The following is a 17,583-nucleotide window of genomic DNA, read 5'->3' on the forward strand; positions in this document are numbered from 1 at the left end:
ACAGAACTTACATTCAGTTTCAGTGTAGCATTCATGAAACTGTTCATCCAGAATGAGACATTGAGTTTCACTCCCACCACTACAGAACAAAACACAAAACAGGGACAACTTTGATTAATAGCCAATGGGTGATTTCATATATGTTGCATCACAAAAAGCAATCAGTCTGGTATCAGAAAGACTGACCTGCTGGTTTGAGCGTGACTTCATCAATCGTGAGGTCCACTGCTTTGCTCACTAGAATACCTGACTCAGAAACAGCCTCCCTGCTCTCTGCTGCAATTGAGAAGGTATACACAAGGGAAAGTAACCAATAATCATGGCAATTTTACTGAGATCATGTTTAAAAGTACATAGTAAGAACATTTCAGAATGTGAATCACAGTTAAACAGGAATAATCGCTATCCGTTGTGGGAAATTCCATGCATTCTTAGCTGCTTGTAATTTATGTGAGTGGAGTGCAGACTGTGAAGCCAGTACATGTGCTAATCCAGTCAAGTGTAGCTTTAAGCAAGGCTACATTACACTGACGTATGCCTGTCCTGATGTCTGTTAGAGAGATCAGTGCAGATAACAGGAAGTATACAGAGCAGGGAGGAGGGAGGGTGGTGATGATCGCTGAAAGACACAGCGGGAAAAGGAGAAGGATAAAGAGAGTGATATCAGAGGCCCGAGAGTGTGATCTTTGCCAGTAATGTTGGGATGACGTCCAAGGGGAAAGAGCAGGCTAGGCTCAGTGCCAGGCCACACTGAAGATCCTCACGCACAGAAAAGTGTGCACAAATATTCATATTCGAACCGTTCAGAAAACTTACTGTTGAAAGATGGAGCTGTGAAAATATAAATTTCATTGTCCAGGGTCCTTTTGTAGAAGCTGGACTCATATGTCTCAGGATTCTCAGTCCACTCTTCTCCAGCACTAAAAACATTAATACAGTCACATAATATTATATATGGACCATTATAGGCATAAAACACCAAGCAAATATGCGTGATCTATCCAAACAATTCATATTTTAATCTGCGGCCAAATGTTAGTCATTGAAATAGGAGTCGCACCCAATGTAGTTGATATATGTCAAGGGCATGATCCAGTAAAAGCAATAACTGATTGTATTTCATGTTTTATTGTCGGAAAGAATATGCATTCATCTTCAGCTGGAATGGTGTATTCTGACCAAGTGGAACCCCCAAGTGTAATTCAGACATAAGTATCAGCAAGGAAATTGAGGAAAATGAGCTGCATTTGGCTGATGGATCTGTGGATTTGACCCATGTCCTGTTCTGGCCTGGCAAGCTCTGGGAGTTCAGCTAAAAGTGTCTAATCCTCTATGTTCTGGAAAATAACCCAGTGGAGTAGGTGAGTAAAGCAGCCAAAAGCGCTCAACCTAAGAGTATTACAGTCTGTATCCATTTTCATCTCACACATTTACACCATCAGTTATTTGGGCAACGCTTCCCGTGCTATTTTACAACACCAGAGCTAATGGTGGAAGTGAAACTGAGAAGAATGAGGGGAGAGTACCTTCTTGGGTAGACTCTTGTGATTCCTCCATCTGTAGCTACAAACCTGGCCAGTATCCCATCCCTGAGAAGATGGAAAACAACAGCCAGTCAAACATCAAAGTCAATCGCACATATTATAAAAAAGTGTTTGTGAACCGTGAGATCAAGCTGCAGACACGACACAAATTGTTTTATGCCCAAAGTCACTTGTCTCTATATGTCCTAATGTTAAACAGATACCCTGCAGTGTATGTGGAAGTGTGCTTTTAGATTATTTCAGACAAGTGGGCATACCATGAAAAGAAACACACTGATGTAATTATTTTATTTTCCTCTCAAAACAGCATGTCTTGGCAGAGCTCAGTATGGTTGGGTGTGATATGCATTTTGTGCTTTGCTTTCATCACGTTTCACTAGTTGGACATGATCGAATCACCCAGAGTAGAAAAGAAAAACTCTGGCTCAGTTTGTCAGTAAATTGTGCATGAAATAAGCATCAGCTATGGTACAAAGCAATAGCATACACATGCAATGCAGATTTCCATATAAGAAGAAATACTCACTTTTTAACTTTATCTTTGCATTGCTTAAAACAGAGAGGAGCAGAAAGTTTTGGCACTCACACTGTCTGCTCCTTCCAAAGTTTAACCAGTTCAGCTGTCAGACCTGCATCCAGGATTAGTCGACTCACCAGGGACACATTACCTACAGATTAAAGACGAGATACATTTTACATACAATACAATAAGTAGTTTAAATATGGTAATGGAACAATGACTGACCTATTGTTTACAAGTCCGAACAGGGGAGATGAATAGGTTTTGCTTTTGGCCTGCACAAGAATTACTACTGATGTGCCACTGAGCAAAGCACTTAACTTGATCTCATGCCAATTTATCAGGAAACTGTCCAGCAGGGAGACATGTTTTTGTAGGTCTTCTCTGAGTGACCATTAGACTGTCAGACAGCAGGAAGTACTTTCTGAAGGATTAGTTTTTGTAGCTTTAAGAGACAGATGATGCCAAGGTATTGAGTTTAAACCCCGGTGTGAAGAAAAGTACTTTTCTAAAAGTAAGAATAATGTTAGCATACAGTTTATCTTGAGTGTTGTGTTGTTTTCATTTATGTCCATAACTTTTCGGAAAGGCTCTATTAAAAAAAATGTGAGAACATACTGTACTCCAAAAACAGCATCAGGAAAGGCATTAATGCCTAAGTATATGACTTGACCTCAGTTTGAAATGGAACAAGGATACCTAAATCCATTAGCTGGATGATGGTGGTAAGCCATACTAGGGGGGAGATCCATTAGATGATGACAAATCAAGCATCATGAGTCACTGTGTAGCATGACAGCATCGGGCTTCTAGGAATCTTAGTGGATCATACCGATGTCACTCGAATTACACAGTACTAATCTAATGACCAAAGTCATGCTCTGACTTTCAGATGCTGACCAACGTGATATCAGAGTGGCAAATTCCACTATGAATAACAATAAAACGTACCATGCATGTACACATCACAATGCAACACAGTGTATATTGCTTTAGGTGACATTGTGTGGATTTTATAATACTTATATGAATTTAAACAATGCAGCAAACTGACATCCAAACCAGTGCAAATGTGTCAAGTGAAATAACAGCGAAAAAGTTGCATGACTCACATGCATTTGGTGTGTTTCTATCGATGTACTGGCTGAAGTCGAGGAGAAACTGGGTGTTGTTGAGTGACAACTTCAGCTCGTTGCAGTACTCCCTGAGGAAACAGTATTGATCACTTTTAATCTCAGTCACTTATTTGTTCATGTATAGTGAAAGTGGGTTGTACAATAGTGTCGTGATCACTCACCTTGGAGCGATGTAGGTGTAACCAAACTCATCAAACCTCTCCAGCTGTATGGTTTCCATGGCTTTTGAAAACAGAAAAACACCTGGATAAGGCTCATTATGTAATTGATGAGACTGAGGATATTACCAACAGCAGATTAGGTGTTTAAAATCTCTATCTTTATTAATGAAATATTGTAAAGACACTGGTATTTGTGCACTGAGATGACTACGTGAATCTAGAAACACTTGACAAGTGGATGGTCATATCAAATTTTAAGAAATGCTGATGGTCAATGCATGGACACGGTAGTGCACATACTGTTATCTGAAAGTATACCCCCCCTCCCCGACACATGCATACACACACACACACACACACACACACACACACACACACACACACACACACACACACACACACACAAAGACACATAACATATTGGACAGATATTAGGTGACGGATTAAGGTAAAGAGTGTGAATGGAGCTGCAGTGGGGAGGCATGAGAGAATAACTGAGTGAGAAATACTTGCCTTCTTGCCCTGTTGTGACCCCAGAGAGAAAAAGATGAGGAGAGAAGAAAAGTAGGAAAGACAAAGAATGATAAAGATGCATCCATCATCATCTACCCAAAAAGTTCTAAAAATTGTAAATATTTCTCACAGTAGGTAATAAAATACTACACTGCAGTGAAAGAATCTTAGATCTCATAGACAAACTTGACATATATAAAAAACTTTGAATGTGCACTCAATCTCTTTTTTCTTTAGAACAGGAAATTTAAGAAGGAAACAACATGTAAACATACAGTAGTAATAAAGAAAATCCCTTCGACTCCATGCTTTGTCTCCCCTGGCTCTGGATTTCATTTAAAATACTGGTAATTCATATCTCATAAATGACATGACAGGCATCAACGGCCATCATTCACCGGCCTCTTAAAATGAAGACATTTTGGACATTGCCTTTAAAATATATTGAGTCGTGTGATGTAGTCTGCAAGAAAGAAAAAATACTGAGCACTGAGTTTCCTTGGGGTCATGGAAATCTGGTGCAGGATGAAACAATGTCCTTCACATAAAACACAACAGGCAGATTCATTGTCCCTCTGTCTCTATAGCACGGTGTCTCAATGTCCAATTGCTTTCCACACCATACTTTCTTGCTCTTTACTTACTTTACTATACTTACTACTCTGTCACCATCTCTTTAACTACAGCATTAGGTCATTTATTCTATGCATGAAACATTCCTGTATGCGATATATATATATATATATAAAAATCAGTGTTCATCTATCACACCTTTGTGACAAGTGGCTGCAGGAACCACCTACTGCATGCTGGGAAGTGGTAAGATGGATCGAGGTATTGGTGGTCTGGCTCCAGTGTGAAATTCTATATGGCTGTACAGAGAACTTTAGAGTCCCAAACTCCCTATCAGAGTAGTCCGAGGCAGCTAGGCATGGTGTGTTACTTTCTTTAACAGGCCTGTAAACGTTCTGACAGCCTTTATGGCACAGTGACAGACTCGTTATGGCAGAGAGGGAGTGATACAGAGGCCGAAACACTCAGTCAAAATCTCATCTGTTGGAATAACTGCACCATTAGCCGTTTATGCTTTGTGGCATCACATCAAAGTTATGAAAAATCCACTAAAGCCAGATGGTTATGTGCTGAATCCGGTGTTTTTCTTCTAATTATATCCCTTGATCAAAGCGACTATCCACTCGTGCGTCTATAAAGTCCCGATTGAGCATTCATATTTCAGAGTCTGTCCTATATATACATATACATATACAAGACAAACATATGCAGTGGAAGAGCATCACATGGCAAGGGGAAGACAGAATAGTGAGTACTTGCCCCAAGAGGAAGCTGTGAAATTCCAGTGTGGAAGCAGTACAGGAAAGAATAAGTTATATCAGAATCAAAATGCAAAGAACTGTATGAAGAGTAACAGTTGCACATACTGTATGTGAATATATTAATGAGTTCTGTCCTTGTGATTATTAGCTATGTTCTGAGCTGAGCAGGCAGAGTGTAGCATACAGCGAGACAGCCTTGAGAGCACAAACAGAGCGAAAAAATAAGCTGAAGAAAAAAAGGGGGAGGAGGGGAGAGGGAATTTAGGAGGAATAAAGAAAACGAGGTGAGGACAGGTTTACAGATTAGATAGAGAGACAGAGAAAAACAGAGAGACAGACAGAGAAAACAATCCACAGTAAGTCTGTCGACTTCGGGTAGCCTGTTACGCCACGAAAAATTAAAGAAATAAAAGATAGTCTTAAAGGTGCCGTATATAACATTTAATTTATAGGTATGTTTTTATACATGTTTGTTACCTTAGAATGAGCTATTTTTATCTACAGAGGGAGCGGATCCTCTTTAATGGAGGGTGCCATGTGGAACCACCACGTTTCTACAGTAGCCAATAGGGACAAACCAAAACACTGGCGCTAGATAGAGAATGTCATAATTTTTGTGAGTTTGGCGGCCACCGCTTGGAACGGAAGAGAGAGGCGAGGGGATTGTAATAATAGTTGTCACAAATTCCCACACACTGGACCTTTAAGGACAGGGAGGTAAAGAGAGTGAATTGACCCTAAAACATGGTGAAAATTGTAGGGTACAGAAGAGAAAAAGGAGAGGCGCTAATAAGCAGGGGAGGAGGTGTGGGAGGTTTTGTCTTCTTCTAAGCCAAATGGAGGGCCAGAAGAGGGGAGTAAAGAAGGAGAAAAGAGCAAAATGTAGACAAGATCAAAAGAACTTATGCTTGGGCTGGGCCTGGGAGAAGGAAGGCATGTGGATGAGTGTGTGTGGGAGTGCGGGGTGACTGACCAGTGGGTTACACTACAAAAGAAAAGCACCGTGGGGATCTGCTGATCTGAGCAGCAAATACAAAGGAGTGGTTGTGGTTCCAGCTAAGAACGAGTAATACAAAGCAAGTGGGAGATACTCAAAAGTACGACCCAAAGAAAGTATGCATGGGAGTTGGTTGGCACCAGAAAAATGTAATCTGATTTGTTTGTACACTGTTTATCATGAGGGTGTATGCTGTACTCACACATAGCTTCTTTCATGTCATCCCCCAGTTTGGCTTGAATGAAGTGTTCACTGTATTTAGGCAGAACTAGAGCCAGGCTGCAGAAAAGACAATCACAGTCACACTGATGATATAATGTTGTGGTTAGGTCATTTGTGTGAATAATTTGTTTCCAGAAACCAATTTCAATTCCAATGAAAAGCTTAATTTAAAGCACGGGATGTTTTACAAAATGTTCCGTGGAGTGCTTTTGAATACTGTATTTGCATGCTATTATAATGAATTTCGGTTAGTAAAGAGACAAATACACAACTGATTAAAGCCTTAATTAGTTGTTGTTTTTCAGAATGTTTTTCTCTGCATGTTCAGTGAAATGCAAAAAAGATTCTCATAAATGTATTTCCTATTAACCAAGCAGAGCCTGATGTCAGAAACAAGACAGTGACCCCTGTTGGATTAAGTAGTGTCCTCCATCAACTAGATTGCTCTTGGTAGTTAGTGGCAGTGAACTTTCTTAAATAACATAGTAAAAAGTACAATGAACCATAAAGAAATATTACAAAATTACTGCAATGGCTCACCTGTAATCTGTTCCATTGACTGGTCCCCACGTGTACGTCCTGACTCCTCTATCTATGTACCTCTGATAAAGATGATACACAGGAACTGGCATTTAGAATTGCTTTGTAATTTTAATGTAACTAGGGCTCTCTTTTATTATTTATTGTTCAAAACAACAATCCAAGTCATGATGAGTATAAAATACACGTAAAAACAAGGAAGTCTGGCACATAGTCAGCAGTTCATTTGTGTTTTCTTTTTATGATTCCATTCACTTATATTAGTGGATAGATATTGTTAGCCATGGTCACTACATGATTACCTTAAGTACTCCAAACAACAGTGAACTTGTAGAGAACATGAAAACTTTAAATCTTTTTTTAGAAATGTTTTGATAAAGCAAAAGCAATGAACTGCAAACAAACAGCTTTGTTAATATCCTATATAAGTGATATACTGCATTACTTTATTATAGTGACAATAATATACTCATATTACTCTAACATAAGTCTTACTTTAACTTTTGTGTAATGGTTAAATTGCACTGAAAATATATTGTTATTTCAGCCCCAGTTTGTCTATTTTACAATGTCTGAGAAATCTCTGCGGAATTACTGCAGAATATCCAGCTGCAGATCAAAAGCATGATAGGATATCGCTACAAAAGCATCACATTTTAAGTTCCCCAATATACTCAAGTGTATCTTAAACCCCTTCCTGTATTTTCTCTTACCTCATCCTGAGTTTTCACCAGAGTGTGAATGGTACGTTCGCCTGTCTCTCCATCAATCATCATTCTCCTGATCTACAGGGAAGAAAAAGACAGCATACATGTAGTTCCAGTGTCTACTTCACTGAGTATCAGCTGATCTGAAAACATTCTTTCTTAGAAATCTCATACTACTGAGTTAGGGACACTAATTAAATCACTTGGAGGTACTGATCATGATAGCTTTATGAGGAGACATGAGACATCTGGCACCTGAATATCTGGCTGCATGTATATGCATCTCTGTGCCTTTGTGAGTGTGAGTGTGAGTGTGTGTGTGTGTGTGTGTGTGTGTGTGTGTGTGTGTGTGTGTGTGCATGGCAGGAGGGATTTCCATACATCTGCACACTCTTACCTCCACTTTTATGTCATTCTCCAGTTCAGCATCCAAGAAGTCTAGGGTAACAGGTTCCTGGAATTTAGGGTTCTGTGAAAAGGATGATATTTTAGTCTGAAGAGTGATACAATTTAAGAATACTACACACAAACAACATATGTACCTCATAGGATCAATATGACCAAACAAAGAAGAACTTTTTCCTTTGGGGCTTAGTCGTTTCTGGAAGTAAAGTTTATTATGTAATAACCTTCTTTCATATCACTATCATCTAAAGCCTGCTGAGTTGATAAAGTAAAATGTTATAAAATGCAGTGGACCATTTTACAATTGTTATTCAGAGATAGGTTCTTACTATGGCAATCAGCCATAGAGAGGAAGAGGTCTCAGAATCTTAGTACTGCCATTGCATTGAATAACACATAATATCTAATTATTTGAGCCACAGAGTTCTTTTCAGTTCAGAGGTAATCATTTTTCCTAAACACATGAATCTAATTAAATCTAAGGTATAAAAAACAAAGGGTACCATATGGCAATGTTTTGACAACATATCTGTGACACCAGACACAGATGAATCAGATTTGATACAAAGTGACACTGGACCCTATTAATGTCCTCTCTTAAAAACCCTATATGTCTGAGTGGCTTTATGGTGGTATAAAAGGGTAGCAGTAATCTAGTGCTTCTCTATAAAACAGCAGTACATGGAATCTGATACCAGTCTGTCCTCCACAGCGTTTGTTCGCTCAGTGACTCAAAATGTGGGGTGATGCAGTCAGAGCACACTATTGTTGATACAGTGTTTTCCACAAAGATTCTTGTCTTTATGTTGACATATGCAACCACTGACTCTGAAAATCAATAAATATGCATTTCAACTTTAAACGAAGCAAGAGAATGAGGAATAAAATTTGGCTCTTGTCACAACAAAACTTTCATTTTAAAATAAACCACTGGTAGATAAAGTGTGAATCAGTACAAGGACAAGAAAAGCAATAAACGAAATACTCAATCATTTAACTGGCATGAGTTGAGTTCCTTACATTTGATGGTAAGTGAAATGAAATGGAGCAGCAAAGGAAGATGATTAAGATGAAGCATCTCAACATGAAAATGAGAAAAGAAAGAATAAAAGATCAAGAGGTATAACACTGGGTGATACAGAATGAAACATCAAACATATACAAGAAAGACAGGAGAGAATATGAAAAGAACAAAAATGGGAACACTGGATTGTGTGAAAAAGAAGCGAAGTGAAAAAGATAAAATGAGAAATAAGGAGAGAGAAAAGAAGAGCAACAAGATTAAAAAGAAATAATGAGAGAGGGAGAGAATACTGTATGTCAGCTGAGATTTGATGAGGTGAGCAGGGGTGTGAGATCAAAATAAAAAATGCAACTGCAACTGGGGAGATTTGTGTGATGAATATGAAACATGTACAAACATAATCAAATACAGAAAGAGCCACTGCTGAGACAGAGAGAGGTGAGGCATGGGAAATGTTCAAAGGGCCCAAGGTCACCATCAGTATTTGGATTCTGTGAGACAATGAATGATTGACAGGCAGCCACCCAAGCCTTCCACACACACACACACACACACACACACGCACACGCACACAGTACAGAGGGCTCATGGGGGAAAAGTAACAATGAAAAATAACAATGCAGACTTGAATGATATATCAAACTGAGATAATTTTGACAATGCCTTTATGTGTGTGCTATAATACTAAGGCTCCCAGCTGAAATTGCTTTCTATAAGCCTACATTTGAGAGGAAACCTGGAGTATAGTAAAATAAGTCAATTCTCTCCCCAGTGTATTTTTTTCAAATAACACCAGCAGAACTGTTGAACAACTTTTGTTGGTATTATTGGAAACCACCAAAAAAAACGTGGAATTGTTCAAAATAGTTGTTCCCTACATACTCAAGACAAGTACTTTTTCAGCTAGTAAAATCATTTGTATTAACTTAACCATTTTTACATTTAAATTTTCATTAGTTCATGCTTAATTATCAAATGTCCATCATTTAGGTACATGATATTTGAGGTGACTAATAGGTGAATGACAAACCAGCAGGACTTGTCACTTATTTTCTCTTAGAATCAACCCTGTCCAAAATATGCTCACACAAACCTGTACACAATCAGAAAACATACACAGCACACATTTTTGAAAATTTGACCAAGCGATCATTACAAGCAATAGAACAATGTATCATCACACACATATTCAGACATAGGGATATAGACCACATACTAGATGCACAATGATTACCTACATTGGCTGCTACTATAGTATGGTGCCATTATTGTAGCAAAACTATTTCCAAATGTTAGCATAGAGTTGTGTCACTGTATCACACATTTGCAGATTCCTGTACACATTCACAAATCTTAGTACATATACAGATTATTTTACACATTTACAAATGTGATTACGCACACATGGACTGAGATACAGTTTTAAAATTGTCCACTCACATTTGTAAATAGTTTTGCTACAATAATGGCTCCATACTATATCTTCTGAATATTGAATCTATGGGACTACAATACAGAAAACTCTACATTACTACCTTCAGGAACTACTTCTGCACTCTACAGCACTTCTACTATGTCTCACCTCATGAAAAGTGACAGCATACTTATTACTGAGTCTGAGCTTCCTGTTACGAATCCTTTTCTAGGAAAGTTATGAAAAGATGCATGGTGATGCATATTGGTGTTTCAAAAATGTCTGAGTGTATGTGCAAGTGTGTGTGGGGGGGGGTTTAAACACAGTAACCATTTTGAAAAGTATATCTACACACACACACACACACACACACACACACACACACACACACACACAGAACTTTGACAAAAGTTAAGTGTTGCAGTCTGGGTGAAGATTATGAGGGGACAAAAAACAAGAGGGAACTTCCCTTTATTCCAAGGCGAAGAAAGAAAAAGACAGAGAGAGAGTGAGAGAGAGAGAGAGACGATGCAGTTTCACAGTATATCTTACAACAGCATTAAAGGCCCAGTGTGTAGGATTTAGTGGCATCTAGTGGTGTAGTTGCAGATTGCAACCAACTGGACACCACTCGCCTTCCGAGAGTATACCTATTAATATTGTATTCTATTTTTCCCAATAGATCCTCCTAAATGTTACACACTGGACCTTTAGGGAAAACCATGAGGGCAAATAGACATTTATAAATATCTTGCATTTCCATAATCTCCTTACACCATAAACTTTTTTTTCCACTTTATTTTTCACCAGTCTGTAGTTGAAAATGTCCTCTTTTCACGTAGAGCCTACAGTCATACTTTATTTTGCTTTGTCAACACTACTATGTCAATAAAATTATTAAACTGAGAATGAAAATAATTTATCCAATAATTGTTTGTCCGTATGGATTAGATTGTGGACCGATAGTTGGTATGTAAGTGTGTGATCCCCAAGGGTTTACTTTTTCAGATCCAGGGAGGTGCCCACTGAACATCTTGACTCCAAACCCAGTACACAATGCTGGGTTTGCCTCGGGTGGAATGTATTGCACTGGTACCTCTTATGGGGTCATGGCTACTTTATACCCGGTCGTATCTTAATACTTGCCAGTGGCTAGAAATCTTGCTGCACTTATCTGAGGAGCTGTAACACTATCAGGGTCTTTGGCCTGTCAAGAAAGGCAGCATAAAATAGACATTTTTTGGTGGAGGTTGGATTTTTCCTTTAAATTTCAACTTTGAGCCTTTGAGTGATCATATCAAAAAATTTTAATGAACTGAATTGGCTGAAAGTAAGCTAAAAGTACAGTAAAGCCTCCCCTAAAAAAACAAAAACGAACAAACATTAGTGTTTTTATCTTGCAAAACCTAACCTATGTAAATCTAATCTAATCATGTATCAGTAGCATGATATATTTCTATGGTGGAACAAATTCAATTATATACTGGGGTGTGCTACTTTCACCTTAAAACACATTATCTCTACTATATGCCACAGTGCCTCTTTTTATCCTTCATTCTTAAACATATATGCCGGTTCACTGCCAAGTCTACGTATCTATTTTATCTCACATGGTAATGAGTGACCTTCTAGCTGACATCTGAGGACTGATGATATCAAGTCATACTCTAACTGGGGAATGAATTCTCTTTATGAAGATTGATGAGGTGACGGCACATGGAAAAGTTTGAAAAGAGCCTGCACCATCTGCTAGCCTGCATATTATTCATTGAGTGCAAGCAGTTATTGTGTAACCACATAGAATAGTCAGAATATAATAAAATGCTTTATGACATGAGCCACATAAAGTGATGCATAGGGCAGATGTCATACCTTTGGCTGGAGATTGGGGTGCAGCAGAACATATCCATTGGGATCGATAGCAAAGTAGTATCCATTTGGGCCAATCTGAAGCAAAAAATGAACAAAGGAGAAGGAAATTAGATCTTTGTGTCTTGAACGGCATAATCCTAGTACATGTACAGAATAATGGTAAGACAACTGGCAATGGCTGTCAAATAGTGTGTAAAACAAGGGCTTCAGTGGTCTTGAAAAACAAGAGGTTAAGATACAACAAAGGCTATAAAAGAGATTTCTTTTTATTTGTTGTGGATTTTATATAGACGTTAGATCTCTAATGGAATCACATCACTCACTAATTACACCAGAGGGAAAACTCACAAGACTAGTTTGATAAATGTATTTTTCTGCGATGTGATCACGTATGGGTGTTAAACTCACTGTGAAGCGTGGTGTGAGCTTCTTGATGTCATCCAGAGAAACATCAATCCCCATTACGCCAAGAATCAACTGATTCTGGTGCTGAGAGAAAATATAGAGAGAGGTAAAATATATTCATAAGGTTCTGCTACTGATGACTCCACTCGTCATCATGTGTTTAAACATTCATTCACTGCACCTCTCCATTCCTGTCATTTTTGGTCTTTGTTTTATTGAAGACAGGTAGTGTTCCAGTGATGACCAGACCCAGTTCCTGATTGAGAATTAAGCAAAAGCATTATTCAAGTCAGAAATCTTATCATGTTAAAATTAACAAGGCAGGGACAATATTACTCTGTTGCAAAGAGTGTCATACTAGAGCATCAAGGTACACATTAGTCCACTGGACTTGTTTGGCCTGCTTGTCTGCCAGAACCATTGGTCTTCCCAGGACATCCAGGTACTCCTAAATTGGACAAACAACATATTTTCGAGATAAATGCATCTGTGCCGTCAGGCTGTTAAGTGCTTAATGAATGTGAAAAATAAAAAAATCATACTCTAACCTGTGTGTTTATTCTGATGGCTCCAATGGATGGAATCTCATAGAAGTAACCTGGATGAATTATTGTCCATTTAAACAAAACTGAATGCCACAATCACACAATGATAACCCAACAACAGGAGGAAATAAATGGCAACTGTACATAATAGCAAATCCAAAATAAGGAGCAAAAGCCTGTAATCTCCTAGTGTAGTTACTGCATCGTGACTCTGCCTAGTGTGAAATGAGTTATCAGACACAGAAAGAAGTGACTTTTGATAACTTTTTACTTGTGACCAATCATTCTTTGAATATTCCTATACTTTGATACCACCCTTAGGCCACCTGAGTAGGTTGCAACAAAGTATTGAATGTATTTGAAAACACTACCACTGTCTAGTCTACCGTTAAATACAACTTAATTTAATACAAGGTTTCTGGAAAACTGATAACAATACACAGTATTGATGTATGATATGATCTGTTCTGTACCTTTGTTGGAACAGGCCATCCACTGAATGGGTCCTTTATCATAGTTGTGCTGTCCTACTGAGAAGGTGAAGATCCTCACCTGGAACACATGATTCAATTAACAATACTTATCATGACATAACCTCTTATTATGTTAAGAAATATTCTAATAATAATTCTGGTAGGATACATTTAAAAAAAAAAAAAAAAAAATGTATTTCTTGTTTGTTTTCTTTCTTTCTTTGTTATTATTAATTTTGGTCAATTGATTATTATTACTATATATTCTGAATATTGTGTTGAACAGACAATTTCATTTAACCTTGTGCATGTGCACATTTATCATGTGTGAGTGTGTATGTATGTGTGTGTGTAGGTTTCTTTTTCACACATTAAGCAGAAAACCTCATCTGCCTTCTGTTTAAACTTTTGGGTAGTGAGGATATGCACTCGGAAGTTGCAACCCAAAGGGAGCTCCAAAAAGCTGAGTCTCATACAACTACAATGGGAGCACATCCACATAGATAAAAGCAAACAATATTTGTGTGTGTGTGTGTGTGTGTGTGTGGTGTGCATGTGTAATACGTACCTTTTTGTCAGCATTGTACTTCTCCAGTATGGCCTGAGCTCTTTCCTCTCCTCCATCAGTGAACAGCATGATGATCTTGTTGCAGTTTGCTCTGCTCACATTAGTCTAGTCAAAGGAAAATGTGAGAATCTTCTGATTAATGTGTAATTTACTTTCACCCGGATAGAAGCATTGTATAATGAATAAACTTTTGGTCGGTCTGCTGGTCTACTCTGCTTTGTCCCTGATAAAGATAACTATTCACATTCGTCATAAATGTTGGAATACTGTATTGTCAAAAATCCCACTTGATCAATATTGAAAGTATCTAAATAAAATAATGGTCCACAGCAGTATTCTAAACCAAATTTTATTTGTTGACCTCCAGAACATTCCTTTTATCTCTATCTCAGACACATTCATGCTCCAGAGGGGTACAACCTTTTGATTTAGATGGGTCAGTGGTATTTCCTCTAGTGCAAGCCTTGTTTGTTCAACCCAAAATAATTCAATTGTAGAGTGTTATGAGTATTGCAGCTTCACATGTACAACTTTAAGCAGTACTGTCAAATCACCCTTCTTGAGGATAATGCTTTTCCATTTCAGGGTGGTCATTCATCTTTAACAACCTAATATTTCTTTCAATGTGTGGACAGTTAATAGTTGAGTCGAAGTAGCATATTCAACCAGCAGATGGCAGTGAAAGACAATGGTCTGCTGCTGCTGAAACTGTGGAGGCATCAAAGGTTACATTCAAAACTTGTTTTAAGGCTCTTCTGCTCTCAGTTACATGTAAGAGGGACATTATTGCTTTTATTAACAGTAACAGAAAACTGAAAAATCTTACCGCAGAGAGCTGCTCAAAAGCAAACTCAAAGCCTTTTGTGTAATTTGTAATTCCTTTAGCTGTGATGTTCTGTACAGCGTCCTTCAGCAGCTTCTTGTTCCTTACGTTGGCTTGAACCAGATGGTCGAAACACGCCGTCTTCTTCACTCTGGTGTTAAACTGGGAAACAGAGGCAAGAAGTTACGACCCACAAATTATTCATACAATTACAACATATGTGCACCTAAAATAAACGATACAAAATGCAGTACACACACAACCACTCCCACCTGGCCTTGGTGGTTATCAAACAGTGGTAAACAGACACATTCATCAAGCCCCACTAATTGCTTCACATCCTCGGAGCTCAATGATGTGGTACCCATGGAAACAAGATTCTGCTATATAAGAACAAGGTTAGGCAGCAACACCATCTTTTTTTAAAGGTAAGACTTCCTCAGCACACATATGCACACACACTCCACCCAACATTAACAAAAAGCCTGCCTCTTTCTACACAGAGCAGTGCTCCAAGTCTAACTAGTCCATATTTTCATCAAATCTGAACGGAACCTTTTACACTGTCCAGGGGCAAATAGAAAGGACAGATTCAAAGAGCTCCCAATGACAATAAGTAAAAATGACAGAATGCATTATATAATAGAATAGAATATATTATATTGGTGTATGAAGGAGACGGGACAGCAGTTTAGTAAACCAGCACATCTATTGTGTAGCAGAACTCTTCTAAAACAATACTGCACCTCATCGATCTCAACTAATCAATGTGTCTCTGTGAGATGGCCAATAGGGAGGCTGAAAACACTGATCTACACAGACAAGCAAGGAGACAAAAAGAGCCCTGACCGTATGTGTGTGTGTGTATGTGTGTGTGTACGTGTGTTTCCAAAGAGCCTGACGGCCTTGAAGTTCCTTTTAGATTGAGCATAACAGACATACACATCTCTATTGGACTGAAAGGCAAAATGACGACAGCTGTGGTTTGACAAAAAGACTGGATCAAGGCGACAGCACATAAACGCGCACAACCTCGCTCACGCATACACAAACACAAACACAATGGAAGTTCACATAATTGCCCCTGTAGAGCAGTCTGGGATCTTTTGTCACATATTCTATTAAAAGGAGAAGTGAGGAAGGTGAGATGGGAATGTGGGAGGGTGAGAAGCAGAAAGTGACAGGAAAAAGACTGAAAAAGAGAAGGGGCGGGGTGTGAATACAGGATTTAAAGGAAGAAAGTGGGAAGGTGTATTTCATATAGAAAATAATTAGCTCACGTAGTGTATGTGACAGTGTCAGTCACATTCTGACTATAAGATAAGAACTATTGTGTAATTACTGAAAAAACACATTCTTGCTCTGTAAAATAGTGTTATTGGCATTGCAATCTACTACACATTCCTCTGTTCCCTTGTGATCCTATTACAACAGCTCTGTGCGTGTGTGTGTGTGTGTGTGTGTGTGTGTGTGTGTGTGTGTGTGTGTGTGTGTGTGTGTGTGTGTGATGGTCCAGGGCTTGGGAACGGATTAGTAATGACACAAGAGAGAAGGCTAATTGTCAAGCCCTAATCTCGCTGGACTCTCTGCTACTCTGGTTTGGTACTCTGGCCTGCCCACTGGACTGGCGCTGCCTAACAGCACTGACACCAGCTAACACGGCTGAACAGGCTGGATAAAAGTGACGGAGGCTGGGAGCATGAGGGAAAGCGAGAACGCAAGCAAAAAATAAAAGAGCAAAAATAGAGAGGATGAGAACGGAGAGGGAAAGAATGAGCAGAAAGGAACAGCCATCAGCATTCTTCTGACCTACGGCAGCTGTTGAGGAAGTGTGTGAGCATCTTCTATGACCAAATGCCAACTTAGTCCCTGGGCTACTGTTAATGAGGAGGGATTTATGGGTAATATCAGAGATTAATGATTTAGTGTCAGGTTACAATACCCTCAGGGCGAGACATAGGGTGCTGTGTGTGTGTATGTGTGTGTGTGGATGAGATAGTGAGTCAATGACAGAAATAAATAGATAGAGAGAGGAGGTGACAGAAAAAAAAAGAATAATGACTTTTGGGCAAGACAATTAAGGGATGATTATGGTTTATTAGAATTTATTATTCTCACATTTTTGTAGTTTGGGAAATATTTCCTATTGGTAATAATAATATCATGCTCACTAAGTTACTGAGATCTGAAAATGTGGCAACATTGCTAGAACAACTCAAAATGGAGCAAGAAAAAAAAAAAAAGTTTACAATTTATGACCAAAACATCCATCACTGTTTGTGACCTCCATGGATCAACTTTGACCTACTGTACTAACCGTAGTTGTGAACATAAATCATTTTCCTGTGCAGGACGGGATTAGTACCAACATTTTGGGTGC

General features: G+C 38.6%; 1 protein-coding gene across 2 annotated transcripts in view; it reads right to left on the minus strand.

The window, feature by feature from the left end:
• The window catches only part of LOC127352416 (voltage-dependent calcium channel subunit alpha-2/delta-1), a 59,766-nt gene that overhangs the window by 9,265 nt on the left and 32,918 nt on the right, over window positions 1–17,583 (minus strand). For both annotated transcript variants that reach the window (XM_051380764.1, XM_051380763.1), the window contains exons 11-29: window positions 15,207–15,365; window positions 14,381–14,485; window positions 13,813–13,891; window positions 13,343–13,392; window positions 13,153–13,242; window positions 12,976–13,050; window positions 12,798–12,878; window positions 12,390–12,464; window positions 8,072–8,143; window positions 7,681–7,752; window positions 6,968–7,029; window positions 6,408–6,484; window positions 3,362–3,422; window positions 3,177–3,268; window positions 2,131–2,212; window positions 1,527–1,589; window positions 817–920; window positions 187–276; window positions 12–79 (exon numbers count right to left, since the gene is read on the minus strand). In XM_051380764.1, coding sequence (XP_051236724.1) covers window positions 12–79; window positions 187–276; window positions 817–920; window positions 1,527–1,589; window positions 2,131–2,212; window positions 3,177–3,268; window positions 3,362–3,422; window positions 6,408–6,484; window positions 6,968–7,029; window positions 7,681–7,752; window positions 8,072–8,143; window positions 12,390–12,464; window positions 12,798–12,878; window positions 12,976–13,050; window positions 13,153–13,242; window positions 13,343–13,392; window positions 13,813–13,891; window positions 14,381–14,485; window positions 15,207–15,365 — 1,557 coding nt within the window. The remainder of the gene's footprint in view (window positions 1–11; window positions 80–186; window positions 277–816; window positions 921–1,526; window positions 1,590–2,130; window positions 2,213–3,176; window positions 3,269–3,361; window positions 3,423–6,407; window positions 6,485–6,967; window positions 7,030–7,680; window positions 7,753–8,071; window positions 8,144–12,389; window positions 12,465–12,797; window positions 12,879–12,975; window positions 13,051–13,152; window positions 13,243–13,342; window positions 13,393–13,812; window positions 13,892–14,380; window positions 14,486–15,206; window positions 15,366–17,583) is intronic.

This window comes from Dicentrarchus labrax, unplaced genomic scaffold (genome assembly GCF_905237075.1).
Source record: "Dicentrarchus labrax unplaced genomic scaffold, dlabrax2021, whole genome shotgun sequence".
Classification (NCBI taxonomy): domain Eukaryota; kingdom Metazoa; phylum Chordata; class Actinopteri; family Moronidae; genus Dicentrarchus; species Dicentrarchus labrax.